Source organism: Euleptes europaea, chromosome 8 (assembly GCF_029931775.1).
Source record: "Euleptes europaea isolate rEulEur1 chromosome 8, rEulEur1.hap1, whole genome shotgun sequence".
In the NCBI taxonomy this organism is placed as follows: domain Eukaryota; kingdom Metazoa; phylum Chordata; class Lepidosauria; order Squamata; family Sphaerodactylidae; genus Euleptes; species Euleptes europaea.
The window spans coordinates 40,160,167-40,178,396 of NC_079319.1; the positions used below are offsets into that span (position 1 = coordinate 40,160,167).

Genomic DNA, 18,230 nt, shown 5'->3' on the forward strand with positions numbered 1-18,230 from the left:
AGCACCTGAAAGACTAGCAAAAAATATTTTCTGGCAGGGTAGGAGCTTTCGTGAGGAGCTCACTTCTTCAGATACTATTATTGGCCTTGCTTTTGCAGGGCTTTAGCATTGCACAAACTTGCTGGGACAAACGCAGAGAAAAGTACCTCCCTGGCGCTAGTATTCACTCCAGCTGTATCTGAAGAAGCGAGCTGCGGCTCACGAAAGCTCACACCCTGCCAGAAAACATTGTTGTTAGTTGGTTCTTGTAGGTTATCCGGGCTGTGTAACCGTGGTCTTGGAATTTTCTTTCCTGACGTTTCGCCAGCAACTGTGGCAGGCATCTTCAGAGGAGTAACACTGAAGGACAGTGTCTCTCCTTCAGTGTTACTCCTCTGAAGATGCCTGCCACAGTTGCTGGCGAAACGTCAGGAAAGAAAATTCCAAGACCACGGTTACACAGCCCGGATAACCTACAAGAACCAATGAACTCTGACCGTGAAAGCCTTCGACAATATTGTTGTTAGTCTTTAAGGTGCCGCCGGGCTCTTGCCCCTGGTCTACCCGCTCTTCCTCAGGACTTCATTTCCCGGCGTGCCCCCCGCGGCCCAGGAGCCGCGCAGTGGGCGGAGCTCCAGCTCGGCCGCCGCGCCTGCGCGCCTGGAGCGGAGGCGCCGGCGAGCAGCGTCGCCTCAGCAAGAGCCGGAGCGGGTGGCGGGCAGCCCGATGGACAAGGCGAGCTGCCCCGGCTGCGGCGCCGTGCTGATCGCGTGCTGCCTCCTCGCTGTCTGCTGCAGCCCCGTCGCCATCTCTTTGCTGCTGCGGAGCCATTCGGGGGACGACGAGAACGAGAGGCCCATCTTCGGTGCGTGTGGGGCTTGGCGCCGGCGGCGGAGGAGCAGGACCTCCGGTTGGGTTGGCTGTGGGGCAGGGTGGGGGGGAGGGGAGGCGAGGGAGGGCGGACGGGTGGGAATTCAGGATGCAAAAACATACAGCGGCCAACCTTCCGGGCAGACGGAGCCATCCTTAGCTCCACCTGGTCGTCATGCCCAGAATAACTGGCCTTGAAAACCCTGTCAGACCTATCGCTTTAGTCTAATCTGATCTGGCTTAGAAGAAATCGGGCCCGTTGACCAAAGCCCTGTTTCCTCTCAAGGCGCTTTAACGCCTTGCTTCCTTCTGCTCAAATGGGGCTCCGAGATCCGAGAATGGCTTATCTGGGCCCAGATGAGAGGTGCTTTCGCTCATTTATTCTTTAAAGTTAAGCTACCCTTCGCATAGCTGTTGCGCTGCTTGCGTTTGCATTTTGGCAGATCTAGGGGTGGGGGAATAGATTCCTTTGAAATGTGGTGTTGGAGGAGAGTGTTACGGATTCCGTGGACTGCCAAAAAAACATATCAGTGGGTTCTAGGTCAAATCAAGCCTGAACTGACCCTAGAAGCTAAAATGACTAAACTGAGGCTGTCGTATTTTGGTCACGCCATGAGACGACAAGAGTCACTGGAAAAGACAGTCATGCTAGGAAAAGTTGAGGGCAGCAGGAAAAGAGGCAGACCCAACAAGAGATGGACTGACTCAATAAAGGAAGCCACAGCCCTCAATTTGCAAGATCTGAGCAAGGCTGTCAAAGTTTTAGGACATTTTGGAGGGCTTTCATTCATAGGGTCGCCATGAGTCGGAAGCGACTTGACGGCGCTTAACACACACACACAGGGGGAAAAGGCTAGTGTGTCCGTGGTGAATATAGTTCGCAAAATCTATTTGAGGGGTGTAATAACTGCTTTGGCCTGCTTAAGAAAAATCTACTTCTGTGTTTCGTTGGGAAAAGGTATGTCTGCGAAAGTCAGCCCTGAAATAATACTTATCACACACAGTAGACTTCTAGCATCTTTAATAGGTATGTTCTGGTGGGTCTTTGGCCCAGGAGGGCTTCTGATTGGTCACTGGAGATCTGATTGGCTGTGCAGAGTCCCCAACCCCCCTCCCCACATGGCTTTGGCAGCAGCTGCCACCACAGCACAAGGATCTTCAAGATAAAATGTGTGTATGCAAGAAAATGTGTTCAAACAATATGTTAATTTTAAAAGGCACCCTGTTAAGCAGAGCTTCTTCCCGAAAAGTTGAAGAATTACTATTAGAGTTATGCTGGCTGACATTCTTTGGTTGGCTCAGCCTCCTGCAGCAGCCCTTTTGTGGTTGCGCTCACTACCCTGGGTCAGAATTCAAAAGATGCCCACAGGCTCAAAAAGGTTGGAAACCCCTGCTCTAGATTGTCTTATATAAAAATCTTCACACTACATAGTTATTAAAAAGCATGCTGAATAAAACCTCGCCTTTCACTCTTATCCAAAATAAAATATTTTGTAGGAGGTCCCCCCCTGCCCGATGTCTAGTTTCTCTGTTGCAAAAAATTAGGAGGGAAATCCTTGGGAAAAGCTGTCTCCCTATTTTTCCTTGGTCCATCGCTAGCATGAGAGTAGACTGCACCAAAACAAACCTTTAAACCAGTCATCTTGGTAGTGCAGTTCATCGGGGACAACCTCCTGGTGTTAAGGACTTGAAGTGCTGATCAAATTCCATTTTCTCATTCCATGCACTATTGTTTTTTCTAAAGTTTAACTCGGTTTTTTTTTTACTTCAGGTAAATTGAAGGGGGTCGTTACCATGTGTTTGTACATGGGTTAATTTTTTTTAAGGTTTCCTCCCAGTTACATCTCTGCATTGCATAATGTCCTGGAATCCTAGAACCAACTTCAGCATTGTGTGCCATTAAATAAATGCATTATCAATGCTGACTTTTCTCTCTGTACACACAGTCTGGCCCACTTTAAGGAATGCCTTATTCCACAAGAGCCTTGTTCCCATCAAGATCTCTGGGAGAGGGTCTGCTGTATGTAGCCCCCTCTTTTTTAAAGGTTAAATGGTAGGGGCATCTTATTTGTTGTGGCTGCCCATTTTATAGCACTTTATGCCTGAGATTCATTATATTTCCACAGGTTCCCTGTGATAAATAGGCTTTTCCATCAGAATGAAGGAACTTCTCAAATGAATAATAAATTTCAACCAAAGTGTATGTTTAGCAAATTCATAATTCTGCTATAATAATCTGCCCCCCTTAGATGTATTTTTTGTGACTGCCAGTAACTTTCCTGTTTTTAAGCTGTTTTTAAGCTTGCTAGATTTTGTTTTTACTGTCCTCCTTGTTATTGTTCAGTCACAGGTGTGTCAGAAGTGCTCAGTGAAATTCCACCACTTTGTACGAGTGATGAGCTGGCACATTGGAATCCTGCTATAGTTCTTCCAAAATTGCACAATAGGTCGAATGGCATAATTGCATGACCTACAGGAAAGTGTTACAGTGTAGTGTTTTAGTCTGCATTGTAGGTAAAGACCATTTGGGAAGCAAGTTCTAAATCTCTTCATGAATATATATTTGGGTCCTTATAAAGGACAGCGTTAGAGAGTGGGCAGTTGCTAACTGGAACCTGTTCACCTGTAGAGGTAGACAGTAAAGTTTACACCGTTAAGGCAGCAAATGCAAGATTTTAATGTGAACTTTTATAAAGACTGCATAGTTCAATGCATTAGATTAATCAATGAAATGGAGATATTTTAAAATACAGCAAGCGAAATGTATATTTTGAAGATGTTACAAAACAATTAAAGTCAGCAAATCCCAAGATTGATTAAGTGACTTCACATAGTTCCCATTTACTGTCTGCAGAACATTTTTATATAAAAATAGGATTTTAAAAATAAACTTTATTTTATATTTAAAATTAATGATACAAAGAGAAAACGGCACACAACTCATGAGGTTGATCTCTTGAAATTTACTGGTCCAGGGCATAATAAACAGAGACCATTTCTCAATAAACCAGTTCGCTTCAGTACTAAATCATAGCTTTGGATCTTGCACAATACTGTATCAAAATCGTCCTCCACATTCTCCAAAACTAACCTGTAAGCAAATGTGATACTGATTTTTCCCAGTTAAGAAATATACAAAGCTTCAGTGCTTTAAGCAGAGACAAAATCATTGTCTAACTCACTTTCTGCAACTAAGTAAAGGAAGTAGATTTATTTTTTTGCAAACGGTCAGATATGGAAATCACATATACATATTTCATAATGTGCACACTCCATATATGCCCCAGCATAATATGCACATTTTGTAAATTTGTAATCAGAAGAAATAAGAGCAGCATCTACATTTATGTGATGGGGGGTATAACTCAGTGGCAGAACACCTGCTTTGTATGCAGAAAGAGCCTTGGTTCAGTTTTCCACATCTCCAGCTAAAAGCCTTTGTCAGTTAGTAGACCATGCAGACCTTTACAGAACCAGGATAAGAAAGCTACATGTGTTCATATGTCTTTACGCTTGATGATCTGCCCCCGGATGCTTGCTCTTTTCCAGAAAGAGGTGCTTTCTGGGTAGGGAATGAACATAATGTCAAATTTGAATGCGATTCTTTTTAACCAGTTCCCTTTTGAGATGGCTAATTATTAGCCAAACACTACTTTCTTTTGTGGAGTAAAATATATGGAGGAAAATGAAAGATTCTAATTTAATGTTTTATTTTTGAATATAATAATTACAATCCCTACTGCCGTTCTATTTAGCATATACATGTTGCTGATTGCCCTGGCCTGTATAGCCCGGTCTAGCCTGATCTCAAAAGCTAAGCAGGCTCTGCCCTGGTTAGTATTTGTATGGGAGACCACTAAGGACGTCTGGGGTTGTGACACAGAGGCAGGCAATGGCAAACCATCTCGGAACATTTATTGCCTTGTAAACCCTACAGGTTTGCCATAAGTCATCTATGACTTGACAGCCAATATGTTGCTGATTTTATATATATGTGTGTATTATTATTATTATTATTATTATTATTGTATAATAACTACTCTTTATTTTTCTGGGTCTCTTTAGGGATATTGGCACAGGAATCTGACTTCGAAAGCTTCCAAAAATATGGAAGTTCTTATATTGCTGCTTCATACGTAAAGTTCATTGAATCTGCTGGAGCTCGTGTAGCACCGATAAGGCAAGTTTTCATGAATGGCATGCTCATATTGTACACTACTTAAGACAAAATGACTGCTTTACTCAACACTGAATGACCAATGACTTGGAACCATTGTGGGAGAGTGGGTAGGCGGTATGATTAGGACTTGAAGATCCAGGTTCAAATCTCTGAAGTTTGCTGGGTGACTTCGGGCCAGCCATACTTTCTCCCAGTGGTTGTTATGAAAAGAAAACAGAAGAGAGGGGAACTGTATGTGTCACCTCGACTTCCTTGGATAGATAGATTTGGGCCTAACAGGTTGTGTCCACCCTGAGGACTTGCAATCAGGTCAGAGTTTTCCTTCCTTCCTCCCTCCCTCCCTCCCTCCCATTTCTCAGACTGTCGGGGCTGATTTGGATCAGTACCATGGGGAAAGAGGCTTATACTTCTCCTTGCACCATTTTCCTGACCTGAAACTGTTCTGCGGGAGGGTATTGTTTGGCCTGTTGGAGAAACCTGCATGTACCCCATCAGAGCTATATGTTTATACTATATTTCTTTTGTTTCTCCAGACTAAATCGTTCAGATGAAGAATATAATAAGGTTTTCCGCTCCATTAATGGGTAAGTGTACCACTTCTGAACAGCTTTTTGATTATGGCAGGGTAGTCCAGTGGAATGATTGTTAGGTCATCAGAGGTCCAGGCTCCACCCAGTCATTATAGATATTTGGCTAGCTATGTTTAGTTTTTCTTTTGAGGGAAGGGAGTTTCCTTCTTCCTGGAATTTCTCAAAAGGACAAGGGCTCTGGGTCTTAATAAACTTGGTAATCCCTGAACAAGTAATACTTCAATAGTGGAAAGGAGTAACTATAAAAACATAAGAACATAAGAAAGGCCCTGCTGGATCAGACCAAGGCCCATAAAGTCCAGCAGTCTGCTCTCAACCAGGTGCCCCCAGGAAGCCACAGACAAGACGACTGCAGCAGCACCATCCTGCCTGTGTTCCACTGCACCCAAAATAATAGGCATGCTCCTCTGATACTAGAGAGAATAGGTATGCAGTATGACCAGTATCCATTCAAACTAATAGCCATGAATACCCCTCTCCTTCATGAATATGTCCCCTCTTAAAGCCTCCAACCGGCAGCCATCACCACATCCTGGGGCAGGGAGTTCCACAATTTAACTATGCGTTGTGTGAAAAAATATTTCCTTTTTTCTGTTTTGAATCTCTCGCTCTCCAGCTTTAGCAGATGACCTCGTGTTCTAGTATTATGGGAGATAATACATATGCTATGTATTGAAATATGGACCGAATCAAAGTTAGACATTGCAGTCAAAGAAAGAGTTGCCTTTTATAGAAAAGAGGAAAGTTGAATATCATGACTTCTGTTGCCCCAGGAGGTCAAGCCAGAACCAACGGGTTGAAATTAAATCAAAACAGTTTCCATCTAGACATTAGGAAGAATTTTCTAACACAGCAGTTCCTCAGCGAAACAGGCTTCCTCAGGAGGTGGTAAGCTCTCCTTCTCTGGAGGTTTTTAAGAAGAGGTTAGATGGCCATCTGTCAGCAATTCTGATTTTGTGATCTTAGGCAGATGATGAGAAGGAAGGCTTCTTGGCCATCTTCTGGTCACTGGGGGTGTGGAGGGGGGAGGTAGTTGTGAATGTCCTGCATTGTGCAGGGGGTTGGACTAGATGACCCTGGTGGTCCCTTCCAACTCTATGATTCTATGATCTCATCTGAATTTTTAGATGTATTTGAGTAGTCATATGTGTTTACATTAACCAACATTAAACGATCAGGCTGCTTCAGGGCCTAGCACGATTTTTGGGGGACTGTCTTTAATTGGCCGTGAGAGAGTTCTTTCTTCACCTTCTTCATAGGTAGGAAGCCAGTGGCTGCACTGGCCAGGGTGGACTCACCCCACGTTTGGCAAGTTGCTTGCTGGCAGCAGCTCCCATCAGAGTCAGGGTTGTTTTGTTTGAAAACAAATGAATAAAAACTTTTGTATTTGATTTTTTTAAAGTTAAAAATACAATTTTTGAAAAAAATAGATGGGCAGGAAAACTTGGCAGGAAAACCTGGCAGTCACCTTGAGGCATCTGCTGACAAAAGAATTGACTGAGCAAGCCACTTATCAGTGGTATGGCATGGGGCGGGGCACCCCCTTAGTGCTAGGCAGCATTCAGTTGACCTCTAGCTGCTGTACATCAAGGTGCCATGTTGGTGGGGCTCAGCAACTCTCGGCACAATTCTGTGCAGGAAAGAGTTAAGTCGCCAAAAAATGTTGTCTTGCCACTCATTTGCTAAATAACAAATAAATGGCTGTTCTTCTCTTTCAAAAAATGATAACCAGAAAAAAGAAAGAAAGGAATCTGCTCCAGGTCAAATTCACTGGAATTCACTTGCTTGAACAGTCTGGATTTTTATTTTTCTAAACCTGTTATTTGAAAAGAGAAAAGAATAAAATTGCCATAAAGAATATGGAGTGTTATCTAAATTTCGTGATGTTTTGCTAGTCTCTTTAGTTATTTTTTAGTGCCTGGTCTGCCTACCCTCTGAATGGTCAGAAAAGGTCACATCCTATGACTTCAGATTCACAAAGTGTGTTTTTTAATGCATAACAAAACAATTATTTTCCCAGTCTGGGCAGCTTTTTTGCACCGGCTTTCTCACCCAGGGCGCTGCAGGGATGGTTGTTGACCAGCTTTAGTTCCCTGGTAGATGACCTGTGCCGGGAGATGGAGGGAGGGAGTGTGACCCTGTTGATTCTCCTGGACCTTGCGGAAGCTTTTGATATAATCAGTCATGGAATTCTCCTAGACTGCCTTTTTGGATAGGGAGGCACCATCCTGCAGTGGTTTCGATCCTACCTGGAAAGTAGGCTCCAGGGGGTGGTACTGGGGGACTGCTGCTCAGCCCATTGGCCTCTGGCTCATAGGGTCCCACAAGGCTCCATGTTGCCCCCCCCCATGCTTTTTAGCATCTATGGAAGCCATGGGGAGAGGTCATCTGGAGATCTAGAGTGGGTTGTGACCAATATGCGGATGATACTCAGTTCTATCTCAGTCTTCCAACAAATCTCAGGTAGGTTGTAGAAACTGTGAATTGGTGCCAGGAAGCAGTTTTGGGGTGGATAAGGGCTAGCCAGCTGAAACTTAATCCCAAAGAAATGGAGATGCTAATGGTAGGAGGAAGAGTTGTGCCTGGAATTAAGATGTTTCTCCCCTAAAAGAGCAGATTCATAGCTTGTGAGTGCCTTTGGATATGGGCATCTGGTTGGAAAAGCAGGTTGCAGTGGTGGCCAGGAGTACCTTTCACCTGCTTCAGCCTTTCCTGGGCAAAAAGGTTTTGCCACTGCAGTGCACACTGTTGTAACATCTAGATTAGACCACTGCAGTGTGCTCTACATGGGGCTGCCCTTGAAGAGTGTACAGATGCTACAAGTGGTACGAAATGCTGTGGCCAGAATTCCAACTGGAGTGGATCATAGGAACTTTATCATTCCAGTCTTGTTCTGTCTTCACTGGCTCCCAGTTTGCTTCTGGGCAGGTGAAAACGTTTCTGTTTTGTTTGGTGTTCCTCACTGACAGTCACTGTCCCTCCTTTCTGTTCACGTGTCTGTGTGTTTTGTTTTGTTTTGATTGTTTATATTTTTGTATATTTCAAAGTTTGCTGTAATTTTGTTGCCTTGTTCACCTGGTTGGGACCTTAAGTTGGGTGGAAAGGTGGCTTAAAATGTTTTAAATTAAAAAAAAAATACTAACACAAGAACAGAAGGCCAATGAAAATGGAAACATGAATGTGACAGGGCTCATTGTTGCAACACACCATATGTATTTGGTGTCAGCCTCTTGTTAAAATAGGTTGTCATATAATCCTATTTAAAGTTACTCTAGTCTGAGGCCACTGAAATAAAGCACTGCAACATATTTTGGGGTGACATTTCATATATGAAGTGACTTCAGAACGTTTTCAACACATTTCAGTGACCATAGAATGCTTTCATTGAGTTGATTTTTCCCTGTCAGAGTCCTAGTCGCCTGAAGCCTTGCAAAAGCTTTTCAGAAAAACCCTGGACAACTAGTTTGAGATTCAGGTGGTTGCAGAACTAGCAGTTGGTGTAGGATTATTAAGAATTGGATGCTTTCACATGGCTGTAGTTGCTCCAGGTCAGCCTTGCAATGGTGGTGGTGTCCATCTCCTAAAACATCCTGTCTGTAAGTGGCCAGAGCCATATTCTTATCCCCAGTGATAACTCCAGTGTCCCATTTTAAGATGTCCGAGTGCTGAAGAAATATTTCCCAAGATTAATAGCATGGATCATGGGATGGGCTGACTGCTCTGGCGTGTTAAGTAGGTGAGAAGTGAGAGAAGATAACAGGTCCTGTAAGTGAGGACATTTCCAGAACTGACAACACTGTTCGAATTTTTTTTTTAATTGCTGATTGGGATTTATCATTGAAACATTTCTTCATACATTCCCTTCCTCATAGTTCCCGTTAGTTTCTGTTCTGATTGAATAACACATAGTTGTCTAAAAGAGGTAAGGAATGCTTAGTTGACCAGACAACTTGAATGTTCCTTTAATCTGTCATTGTATTTCATATTTATATTGTTTATGTTTACATTGTTACTATTCCAAATTTAGCCTCGTTGTGCTTTTACTTTGTAGTTGTTCTTTGGTAGCAATTCATTGCTGCTTGAAAAAATATATCGACTTTCTGTTTTCTTTAGGATACTTTATCCTGGAGGTGGTGTTAGCCTTAACACTTCTGAATTTTCCAGGGTTGCGAAGATATTCTACAAGAAAGCACTAGAGGTCAGCTTTCAAATGTTCTCTGTGTTGGCAGAGTTCAGAAATCAAGATCAGAGTTTATATTTGCACACTGTCCAGCCAGCAGATGCTGTGCAGGCCTATGTCTCTGCCTTATCTTTGTGTGTATGTACGGAGTTCTACTGCAAACGCAGGATTGGCTGCGAGCTATAAATGATGTGGTTTCTGTCCTCAAAAGATAAAACACACTTGAGAGTTCCACATTTTTGCCCTTGTGGACGTGTATCTTACAAAGTGACTTAAAAAAAGAAAGAAATAGTATGCATGCATTTGCAGGAATAGGGCCATAATTTCCTTTCTGATCTCCATTATAGAAACAGATAAATAACCATCACCGCTGGCATTTAGCAGTAGTTCAGTTATGTTATATAACTGGGCTAGAGCATGGTGTAGAGCCAAGCGTGGTGTAGTGATTAGAGTGTCGGAGTAGGATCTGGGACACCAGGTTTGAATCCCCCACTCTGCCATGAAAGCTTGTTGGGTGACCTCAGGCCAATCATGCACTCTCAGCCTAATCTGCCTTACAGGGTTGTTGTGAGGATAAAATCAAGTGGAGGAGAACAATGTAAGCTGCTTCGGGTCCTGATTAGAGAGAAAGGTGGGATATGAATAAGGTCAATAAATAATAGCTCCAGACTTTCTGGATATAAATAAAAGTTCCAGCAAAGGGGCATATCTGTTTTGCCATCATCATGCCCACCACTATTCATAGATATCTCCTGACCCTCAGGGGTATAGTTTTTCAGGGAAGGAGCAGTGGCTTTAGTGGGGCAGGAAGCAGAAAAGTTCCATTCTACTCCTGATAGCTTGGATCTGACTCAGCATTTATATAAATAAACAAACACACACACACACACACATATATATATATATAATATGTACATATAAATATATATATACACAAACACAGAGAGAGTGAGAGGGAGAGAACTGTATTTTAAAAGAAGTTTTCTTTCATTGTTATTTTCTGCTTTATTCTGATAATTGTGTTCTGTGAATTTCTTCTTTTGAAATTATTCTGGTTTGCTTTCTCTATTTAAAATGAGCTGCAAAATGCAAACAAGGTTATTGGAATGATACGATCAGATTTATAATAGTGTCTCTTACTACTTTATCTTGCTTGGATTGGCTATTCACGGATGTTATTCTCTCTTCTCTCTTGCAAATTAATGATAAATATGATCATTGTTTAGTCTGTGAGTAGGCGTCTTGCTAAGCTTCTAGGCACCAAAGCAGAGGCATGATTATGACTTAAGTAGCTTTTAGATCAGTTTAAGAAAAGACTATACCAGTGTAAATGAAGATGCCTTCCTCCACACCACTTCTGCAAAAGTAACCCTTCTTTCATCAGTTATACCTAGGCAAATAATAAAAATACACGCAAAAGTAAAAAACTGTATAATGGAGTCGCAGAGGTGTCAGGCCCATAGCCAGAAATACTCTGAAAGGAAGATAGTGGGACTGAAGTCGTATCGGCAGTGGGTAGTGTTGGTTCTGGTCATCACTGGTACGGTCCCTGCTCCGCAGAGAGGAGTCAGCAGGAGGGGTGGGACTTCTTGCAACTTCTGAATGCCCCAGAAGCCCAAATCTAGGCCAGAGGTGAGACTGTAGCTGTTATCACCTTCTGTGCTGTGGGGAAGGCAGTCACCAGACTCAAACAGATGATCGCCATTGCTGGTCTGGCGGCCACATGTGATGGCCTCTGGGGGTGGGGTGGGCCATTGTAACTTAATGCAAAACAGCAAAAACTGTATTGATATGTTTAATACAGAACTACTGAATTTTAATATAATCTAAAAAAATAAGGGGCAAACACTCAGCAGTTTTTTTCCAGTGTCTTTAAACCTTTTGGCCAGAATGCTGAAGCAAAGACAAGCTTAATTATTTTCAAGCAATTGAGTAGAATCCTGCCTGGACATTTCTGTTTGTATTTCCATTAGCAAAAGGGCTAGATAATTTCTTGATCCCCCCCCCCCTTCTTTTCAATTGAAAGCTGAACACGGAGGGGAGGCACTTGCAGATATCCCTGTGGCTGCCAGCCCTGCACGTGGTTTCAGCCCTGTCAATTTCCTTGGTCGAATGGCTCTCTTGTATAGTCTGCTCATAACCTCCCTGCCGTCTCTCAGGTAGATCCATTGGGGGAATACAAAAGCCTAAGATCTGTACGCATCGTTCCATTTGTTAATCTCTTTCCTATTGTTGCTGTCAAGGCTAATAAGAGAGGAGACTATTTTCCTGTATGGGGAACATGCCTGGGACACCAGCTGCTCACCTATCTCACCTGCGGAGAGAACTTGCTGACTTGGACTAACACGGATAATCTTGCACTTCCACTGAATTTTACGAAAGGTAAAACAGTTTTGTTAGGCTTTAATTTGCTGTTTCAGATCCTAAATCTCTCTCTTGTGTTTGGAAGAGCATACAAGACCAGCATACGTAATTAATTTAATGAGAAAAAGTGACATAACGGCTTGAATTAACCTGCAATTTGGCTTGAATTAACCTGCAATTTGGCATTCAGGAAACTGTAGTCTTGGATCTAATGAACACATATGAACACATGAAGCTGCCTTATACTGAATCAGACCCTTGGTCCACCAGAGTCAGTATTGTCTACTCAGACCGGCAGTGGCTCTCCAGGGTCTCAGGCAGAGGTCTTTCACATCACCTGCTTGCCTAGTCCCTTTAACTGGAGATGCTGGGGATTGAACCTGGGACCTTGTGCATGCCAAGCAGATGCTCTACCACTGAGCTACGGCCCTTCCCCCAATATGTTCCTGGCTTGGTATGTCCTTTGCTAGGTGGGGAGGAAAGGCAGGATAGTATAGCCCTCTGTCATCAGATCTCTGAATCTAAGCAGGGTCAGTACTTGGAAAGGAAAACAATGGGGAACCGCCTCTGCTTCTCACTTGTCTTGAAAGCCACTTGCTGGGGTTGCCATAAGTCAGCTGTGACTTGACGGCGCTTTTCACACACACACATGCAGACCACTAACAGCAACAGGAGGGAGGGTCAGAGCAAGAGAGTGCCCATTGGTAGCTTGGCTCAACAGACTGTGCTCAAGTAGCTGCTTCTCCCACCAGCCCTGTTGCTCCAACTGACAAACTCCTGATGGTCCAGCAGTGCTGCAGAAAGGAAGCACTGGGGAAGGGGGCTTGCTTGTAAAGTCAACAGAAAATCCCAGTTAGTTCAACAACAATCCAAATCTAATTTTTTAAAAAATTATATCCTACCATACTGTACCTAAATCTAAGGAACATGTCTGCATGTGAAAACACATTTAAACTTTGCACTGCTGGTCATGTGTGTTATGTACCATCAAGTTGCATCCCATGTTGAGAGCCAGCATGGTGTAATGGTTAAGAGAAGTGGTCTGGAGCGGTGGACTCTAATCTGGAGATCCAGGTTTGATTCCCCACTCCTCCACATGAGTGGCTGAGGCTAATCTGGTGAACTGGGTTTGTTTCCCCTCTTCTACACATGAAGCCAGCTGGGTGACCCTGGGCTAGTCACACTCTCTCAGTCCCACCTACCTCACAGGGTGTCTGTTGTGGGGAAGGGAAGGTGATTATAAGCCGTTTTGAGTCTTCCTTAAGTGGTAGAGAAAGTTGGCATATAAAAACCAACTCTTCTTCTTGGGTATTCCTCTTTTTATGCTGCCTTCAACTTTTCCTAGCATGGTTGTCTTTTCCAGTGAGTCTTGTCTTCTCATGATGTGACCAAAGTACAGTTTAGTCATTTTAGCTTCTGGAGAGAATTCAGGCTTGATGACTGATAACTCCTCTCCTACGCAATTATGAATGTCTTAAATAGTTTTATTGTGTTTCATTGGCTTTTTAAGAACATCGTAAAGGTGGAGTACTCACTCCTTGTATGTACTGACATGCCTGGCTGAAATGGCTCCCTTCTTCCCCTTCCCTCACTGGCGCTCCACCCATGCCATTCCCTTCCCCCTCCTCACTCCAGCCTCCTGACCCTCATGGCCACATGCAGGTCCTGCAATCCCAGTAACAAAAGTCTCCCAGGGTCAGAAATGGCTGTTGTTGGGGGGCGGGAGTTGGAGGGTAGCTGAAAAAATCACCAGCCAGCAGCACCTTCTAACAAATTGCAGGATCCCATTCCTTAAGTAGATGCTAAATGTATTTATAATTAATTCCATTAAAATGTGATAATAAGGGTGTTCCTGTATATTCATTATTTAGCCATGTAGTGTGATAAATGTTTAGCAAGAGTTGTAAAGTTTGGTGTGGTTTCGGCCAGTACCGTGTGTGCTTAATGATCAAAAACTGTTTTGTTGTACTGGGCACCGTCTGTGTTTTCCACTCTTTTTTTGGGATGTGACATTCAGCCCTGAGCAGACTGTACAGCTAAATAAATGAATGGATACCCTGCCATTGACAATTATTATTTTTTCGATCTAAGATGCCAAAGGCAGCAGGATGTTTGCACGTTTTCCTGACGATTTGCTGAAAGAGATGGCTTCTGACCCTGTGGCTGCAAACTTCCATTTCTGGAGCCTTTCTGTGAAGGTAATGGTGTATGTTTAATAGAGGGGTCAAGAATAAACTTGCCTGTTTACATGTAGATTTAAAATATTTTTTTCTTCTCTTGCAGAATTTTACAAATAATGAGAAATTGCGCAGTTTCTATAAGATCTTGACAACCAACGTCCAGGGCAATGTAGAGTTTGTATCCACCATGGAAGGTAATAGTTGGGTCAACACTTAAGCTCTGACCATTGCCAGATATTGCAGCCAGTAGATCCGTGCTTGATAACCCAGAACACATGACTTTATTGTATCGGAAGTGTCCTTAAGGCTGCCATGAAGTAAACTGGAGGTCAGGGATGACATCATGCCGTGCGTTTTTCATGATTAAACTTTTCCAGGGGAAATAGGAAGCAGAGAAGACTCAGGCCTGCTGTTTTTATTGGCCACCATGAGTTGGCCATACATGGCTCTTACTCCAAGACCCCCTTCTCATCGGGAAGCATGCTTTACTGCTTCCCTAGACCCCCAGAGCCATGTGCAGCTAAAAGTGCAGGGAAATTCCATGTTGCATCATATCAGAGAATCGTAATAAGGCTACATGTAAGAAAAGATGATTGTAAGAGGAAAAGCCAAATTCCAACGGGAAGGCTTTTCAACACCCTAATCTAGAATACTTTCTGCAGCTCTCTGAGGCCCCACACACCCAGGCCATGGTGAACGACTCATGCTTGCAGGACAGTAACTTGGCATTCCTTTCCACTCAAGAATATCCCTATTAATGCAGACATGCCCCGGAACCTAAACAAATATTTGGTCAGGCTGGATAACTTCATCTCCTGCCGTAGAAAAGAGCAATAGTTCAGTAGCACCTTAAATACTAACAAAATTCCTGGCAGGGTATGAGCTTTCATAAGTCACAGCTCACTTCTTCAGATACCATGGTTTCTGAAGAAGTGAGCTGTGACTCACAAAAGCTCATACCCTGCCAGAAATTTTGTTAGCATTTAAGGTGCTACTGAACTATTGCTCTTTTCTACTGCTACTGACAGACTAACATGGCTACCTGTTGTGACTCATCTCTGGATGCATTGGCATACCCCTTGGGAGTCACATCCATAATTTTAGTGGTGCAAATACTCCTTAGGGTTTGTTTTCCTGGCACTAGCAGGAAAAGGGATATAAAAGGGGCTTTAATGGCCCCATCATTTTGAACTGGTCTTCCCTGGACCATTTTTTACCACTGACATGAGATGATCCTCCCTCTTCAGGACAGGCGGAGTATGACCAGTAAGGTGATTACAGTTTTCTGGCTATTTTGAGAGAGGAAGGGCTTGATATCAATTGGAGAGGACTTTGTTGCTAAACATATTTTGCAACCACATTTTGCTGTACGTCTTGAATTTGCATATGCTGCCAGTGTTAAGTGTGTCTTTGCACTTTTGAAGCAAGCGAAGACATTCCTTGCTTCAAGGAGCTAACAGATGTAACAACTGAACCTTCGGCAAGTTAAAGTGCATGCCACCAAGATGTTAGGTAGCACTGTTTAACTACTACACTGATATTCTTTAAATTTGAGAGTTGGCGCAGGACAGTGGACAAGCAGAAGTTCCTTGTTTGAGTCTTGCATCTGCCATGAACTCACTAGATGGCTTGCAGCAACCATTCTTTCTTGATTTCTTAACTTCCATCTTCATCACAGATATGGAATATGGACCCTTATAGGGTTGTAGTAAGATTTACAGCAAGATATTGTACTGAACTGCTTTGAACTCTCTGTAGCACTATATAAAGTCTTTGGGCACTTTTACACGTGCCAAATAATGCACTTCCAATCCACTTTCAGTGCACTTTAACAATTATTTGCAAGTGGATTTTGCCATTTCACACAGTAAAATCCAGCTTCAAAGTGCATTGAAAGTGGATTAAAAGTGCATTATTCAGCATGTGCGAAAGTGCCCTTTGTCTTGTTGTAGATTAATGAAAAATGTATTGTTTTTCCAGCTTATGCCTTCCCAGTGTATGGTGTCCAGTGGCATCCAGAGAAAAATCCATTTGAATGGAGGAACAAAACAGGCATACCACATTCTCGATCAGCTATGCAAGTAACATATTATATCGCTGACTTCTTAGTTAATGAAGGTATGGAGTTTTTGTAAAGACTATATATTTTAAGTTTGTAGATAAATGTCGCGAACTTGCATTTTGAATTGGAAAGGAGACATGTTTATGTATAAGCTGTAAACTCATTGCCACATGCTGAGCTAAAAGCAAAGTCTAAATAAAGTAGTTAAGTGACAAAACAGCCACTTTAAAAGCTAACAAAAGTATTCTGATGTGAGCTTTTTAGGGCCAGAGTCCACTTCATCAGATTTAGAATACAACCAGGTTTTCTGAAGGCAGTAGTAGTAGACCAGAGAACACTACGTTTTATTTATAAGGTGCAGGGGACAATATTAAGTTTTAAACGAAACTTTGAACAGATAGACCTAATGAGTAACATTTAAGGATTTTAAGAACATAAGAAAGGCCATGCTGGATCAGACCAAGGTCCATCAAGTCCAGCAGTCTGTTCACACATTGGCCAACCAGGTGCTTCTAGGAAGCCCACAAACAAGACAACTGCAGCAGCATTATCCTGCCTGTGTTCCAAAGCACCTAATATAACAGGCCTGCTCCTCTGATCCTGGAGAGAATAGGTATGCATCATGACTAGTATCCGTTTTAACTAGTAGCCATGAATACCCCTCTCCTCCATGAATGTGTCCACTCCCTTCCAAATTGGCAGCCCTTGCCACATCCTAGGGCAGTGAGTCCCACAATTTAACTATGCGTTGTGTGAAGAAATACTTCCTTTTATCTGTTTTGAATCTCTCACCCTCCAGCTTCAGCAGATAACCCCGCGTTCTAGTATTATGAGAGGGAGAGAAGCTTCTCCCTGTCCACTCTCTCCATACCATTCATTATTTTATAGACCTCTATCATATCTCCCCTTAACCGCCTTCTTTCCAAGCTAAACAGCCGTAAGCGTTTTAACCGCTCCTTATAGGGCAGTTGCTCTAGCCCCCTGATCATTTTGGTTGCTCTGTTCTGCACTCTCTCAAGCTTTGCAATTTAGACAGCAGTTGGCTGGCTGGTTGGTTATCTGAAGTTGCAGATAACCCTGATTGCTTGTGCTGCTAAAGTCCAGAGAACCAATCTATAGCAACTTCCACCACAGTCTCAAAGTTAACCTGGGGCTGTGCCTTTTGCTAGTCTCCTATATCCATTCTGATTTCAGTAGAAATTTCCAAGGTAAGTCGCTCTCTATGCACTTGTATTTGAAAAGGTATTCTTTAAATGTGATAACCAAAAGAAAGGAAGCTTCTTGTGTGCACAGCCATTCCAGGTGTTCCTTTTGAAGAGGGGACCAGGAAGTCCTTTAATGGGCAGAGTTTGGACTGTAGTTGTTTCATATCAGGGTGTTAAACACAATCCTGTCTTGAAATAAGAGTTGATCTTATAATTCATAGTGCTGAAGTAACCTATAGTTATCAAATGTTTTCCAGCCCGGAAGAGCAACCATCGGTTTTCCAGCAAAAAGGAAGAGACAGAGGCTCTGATTTATAATTTTAGCCCTATTTTCACTGCGAATATTTCTTCATTTGACCAGGCTTATTTTTTTGACTAAGTCTTCAGACAGAGGTATGAGAGAGGTCATTTTGAAATTCTTCAGCTTCAGGATGTTTTGGAATTAAATGAACGCAAAGCATTTCAAATGGCAAGAATGCAGCTTGCTTATCATTCCTTCTAAAATTATTTTTCTTGTGTTCTCTGTAGAATTGCACTTCTTGTTTTCAGTTCCCAGGAAGGATCTCTGCTGAAAGCCCCAGTTGAAATAGTTGGGAAGTTGTGCAAGAGCATTGTGGACA

At 42.9% G+C, this 18,230-nt stretch overlaps 1 protein-coding gene across 1 annotated transcript; it reads left to right on the top strand.

Moving 5' to 3' along the window:
• Window positions 1-705: 705 nt before the first annotated feature.
• GGH (gamma-glutamyl hydrolase) lies at window positions 706-17,989 on the top strand. The gene is made up of 9 exons (XM_056854909.1): window positions 706-844; window positions 4,915-5,029; window positions 5,563-5,613; window positions 9,733-9,817; window positions 12,043-12,181; window positions 14,255-14,361; window positions 14,447-14,537; window positions 16,324-16,461; window positions 17,868-17,989. The coding sequence occupies exons 1-9, from the start codon at window positions 706-708 to the stop codon at window positions 17,987-17,989; spliced, it is 987 nt and encodes a 328-aa protein (XP_056710887.1).
• The last annotated feature ends 241 nt before the right edge of the window (window positions 17,990-18,230 follow it).

Bases quoted from the DNA above. Each gene is read 5' to 3' on its own strand.
- GGH (XM_056854909.1), top strand. From the start codon at position 706: ATGGACAAGGCGAGCTGCCCCGGCTGCGGCGCCGTGCTGATCGCGTGC. The intron at 5,614-9,732 runs GTAAGTGTACCA...TGTTTTCTTTAG, and splicing joins GTTTTCCGCTCCATTAATGG to GATACTTTATCCTGGAGGTG. The intron at 14,538-16,323 runs GTAATAGTTGGG...TTGTTTTTCCAG, and splicing joins GTTTGTATCCACCATGGAAG to CTTATGCCTTCCCAGTGTAT.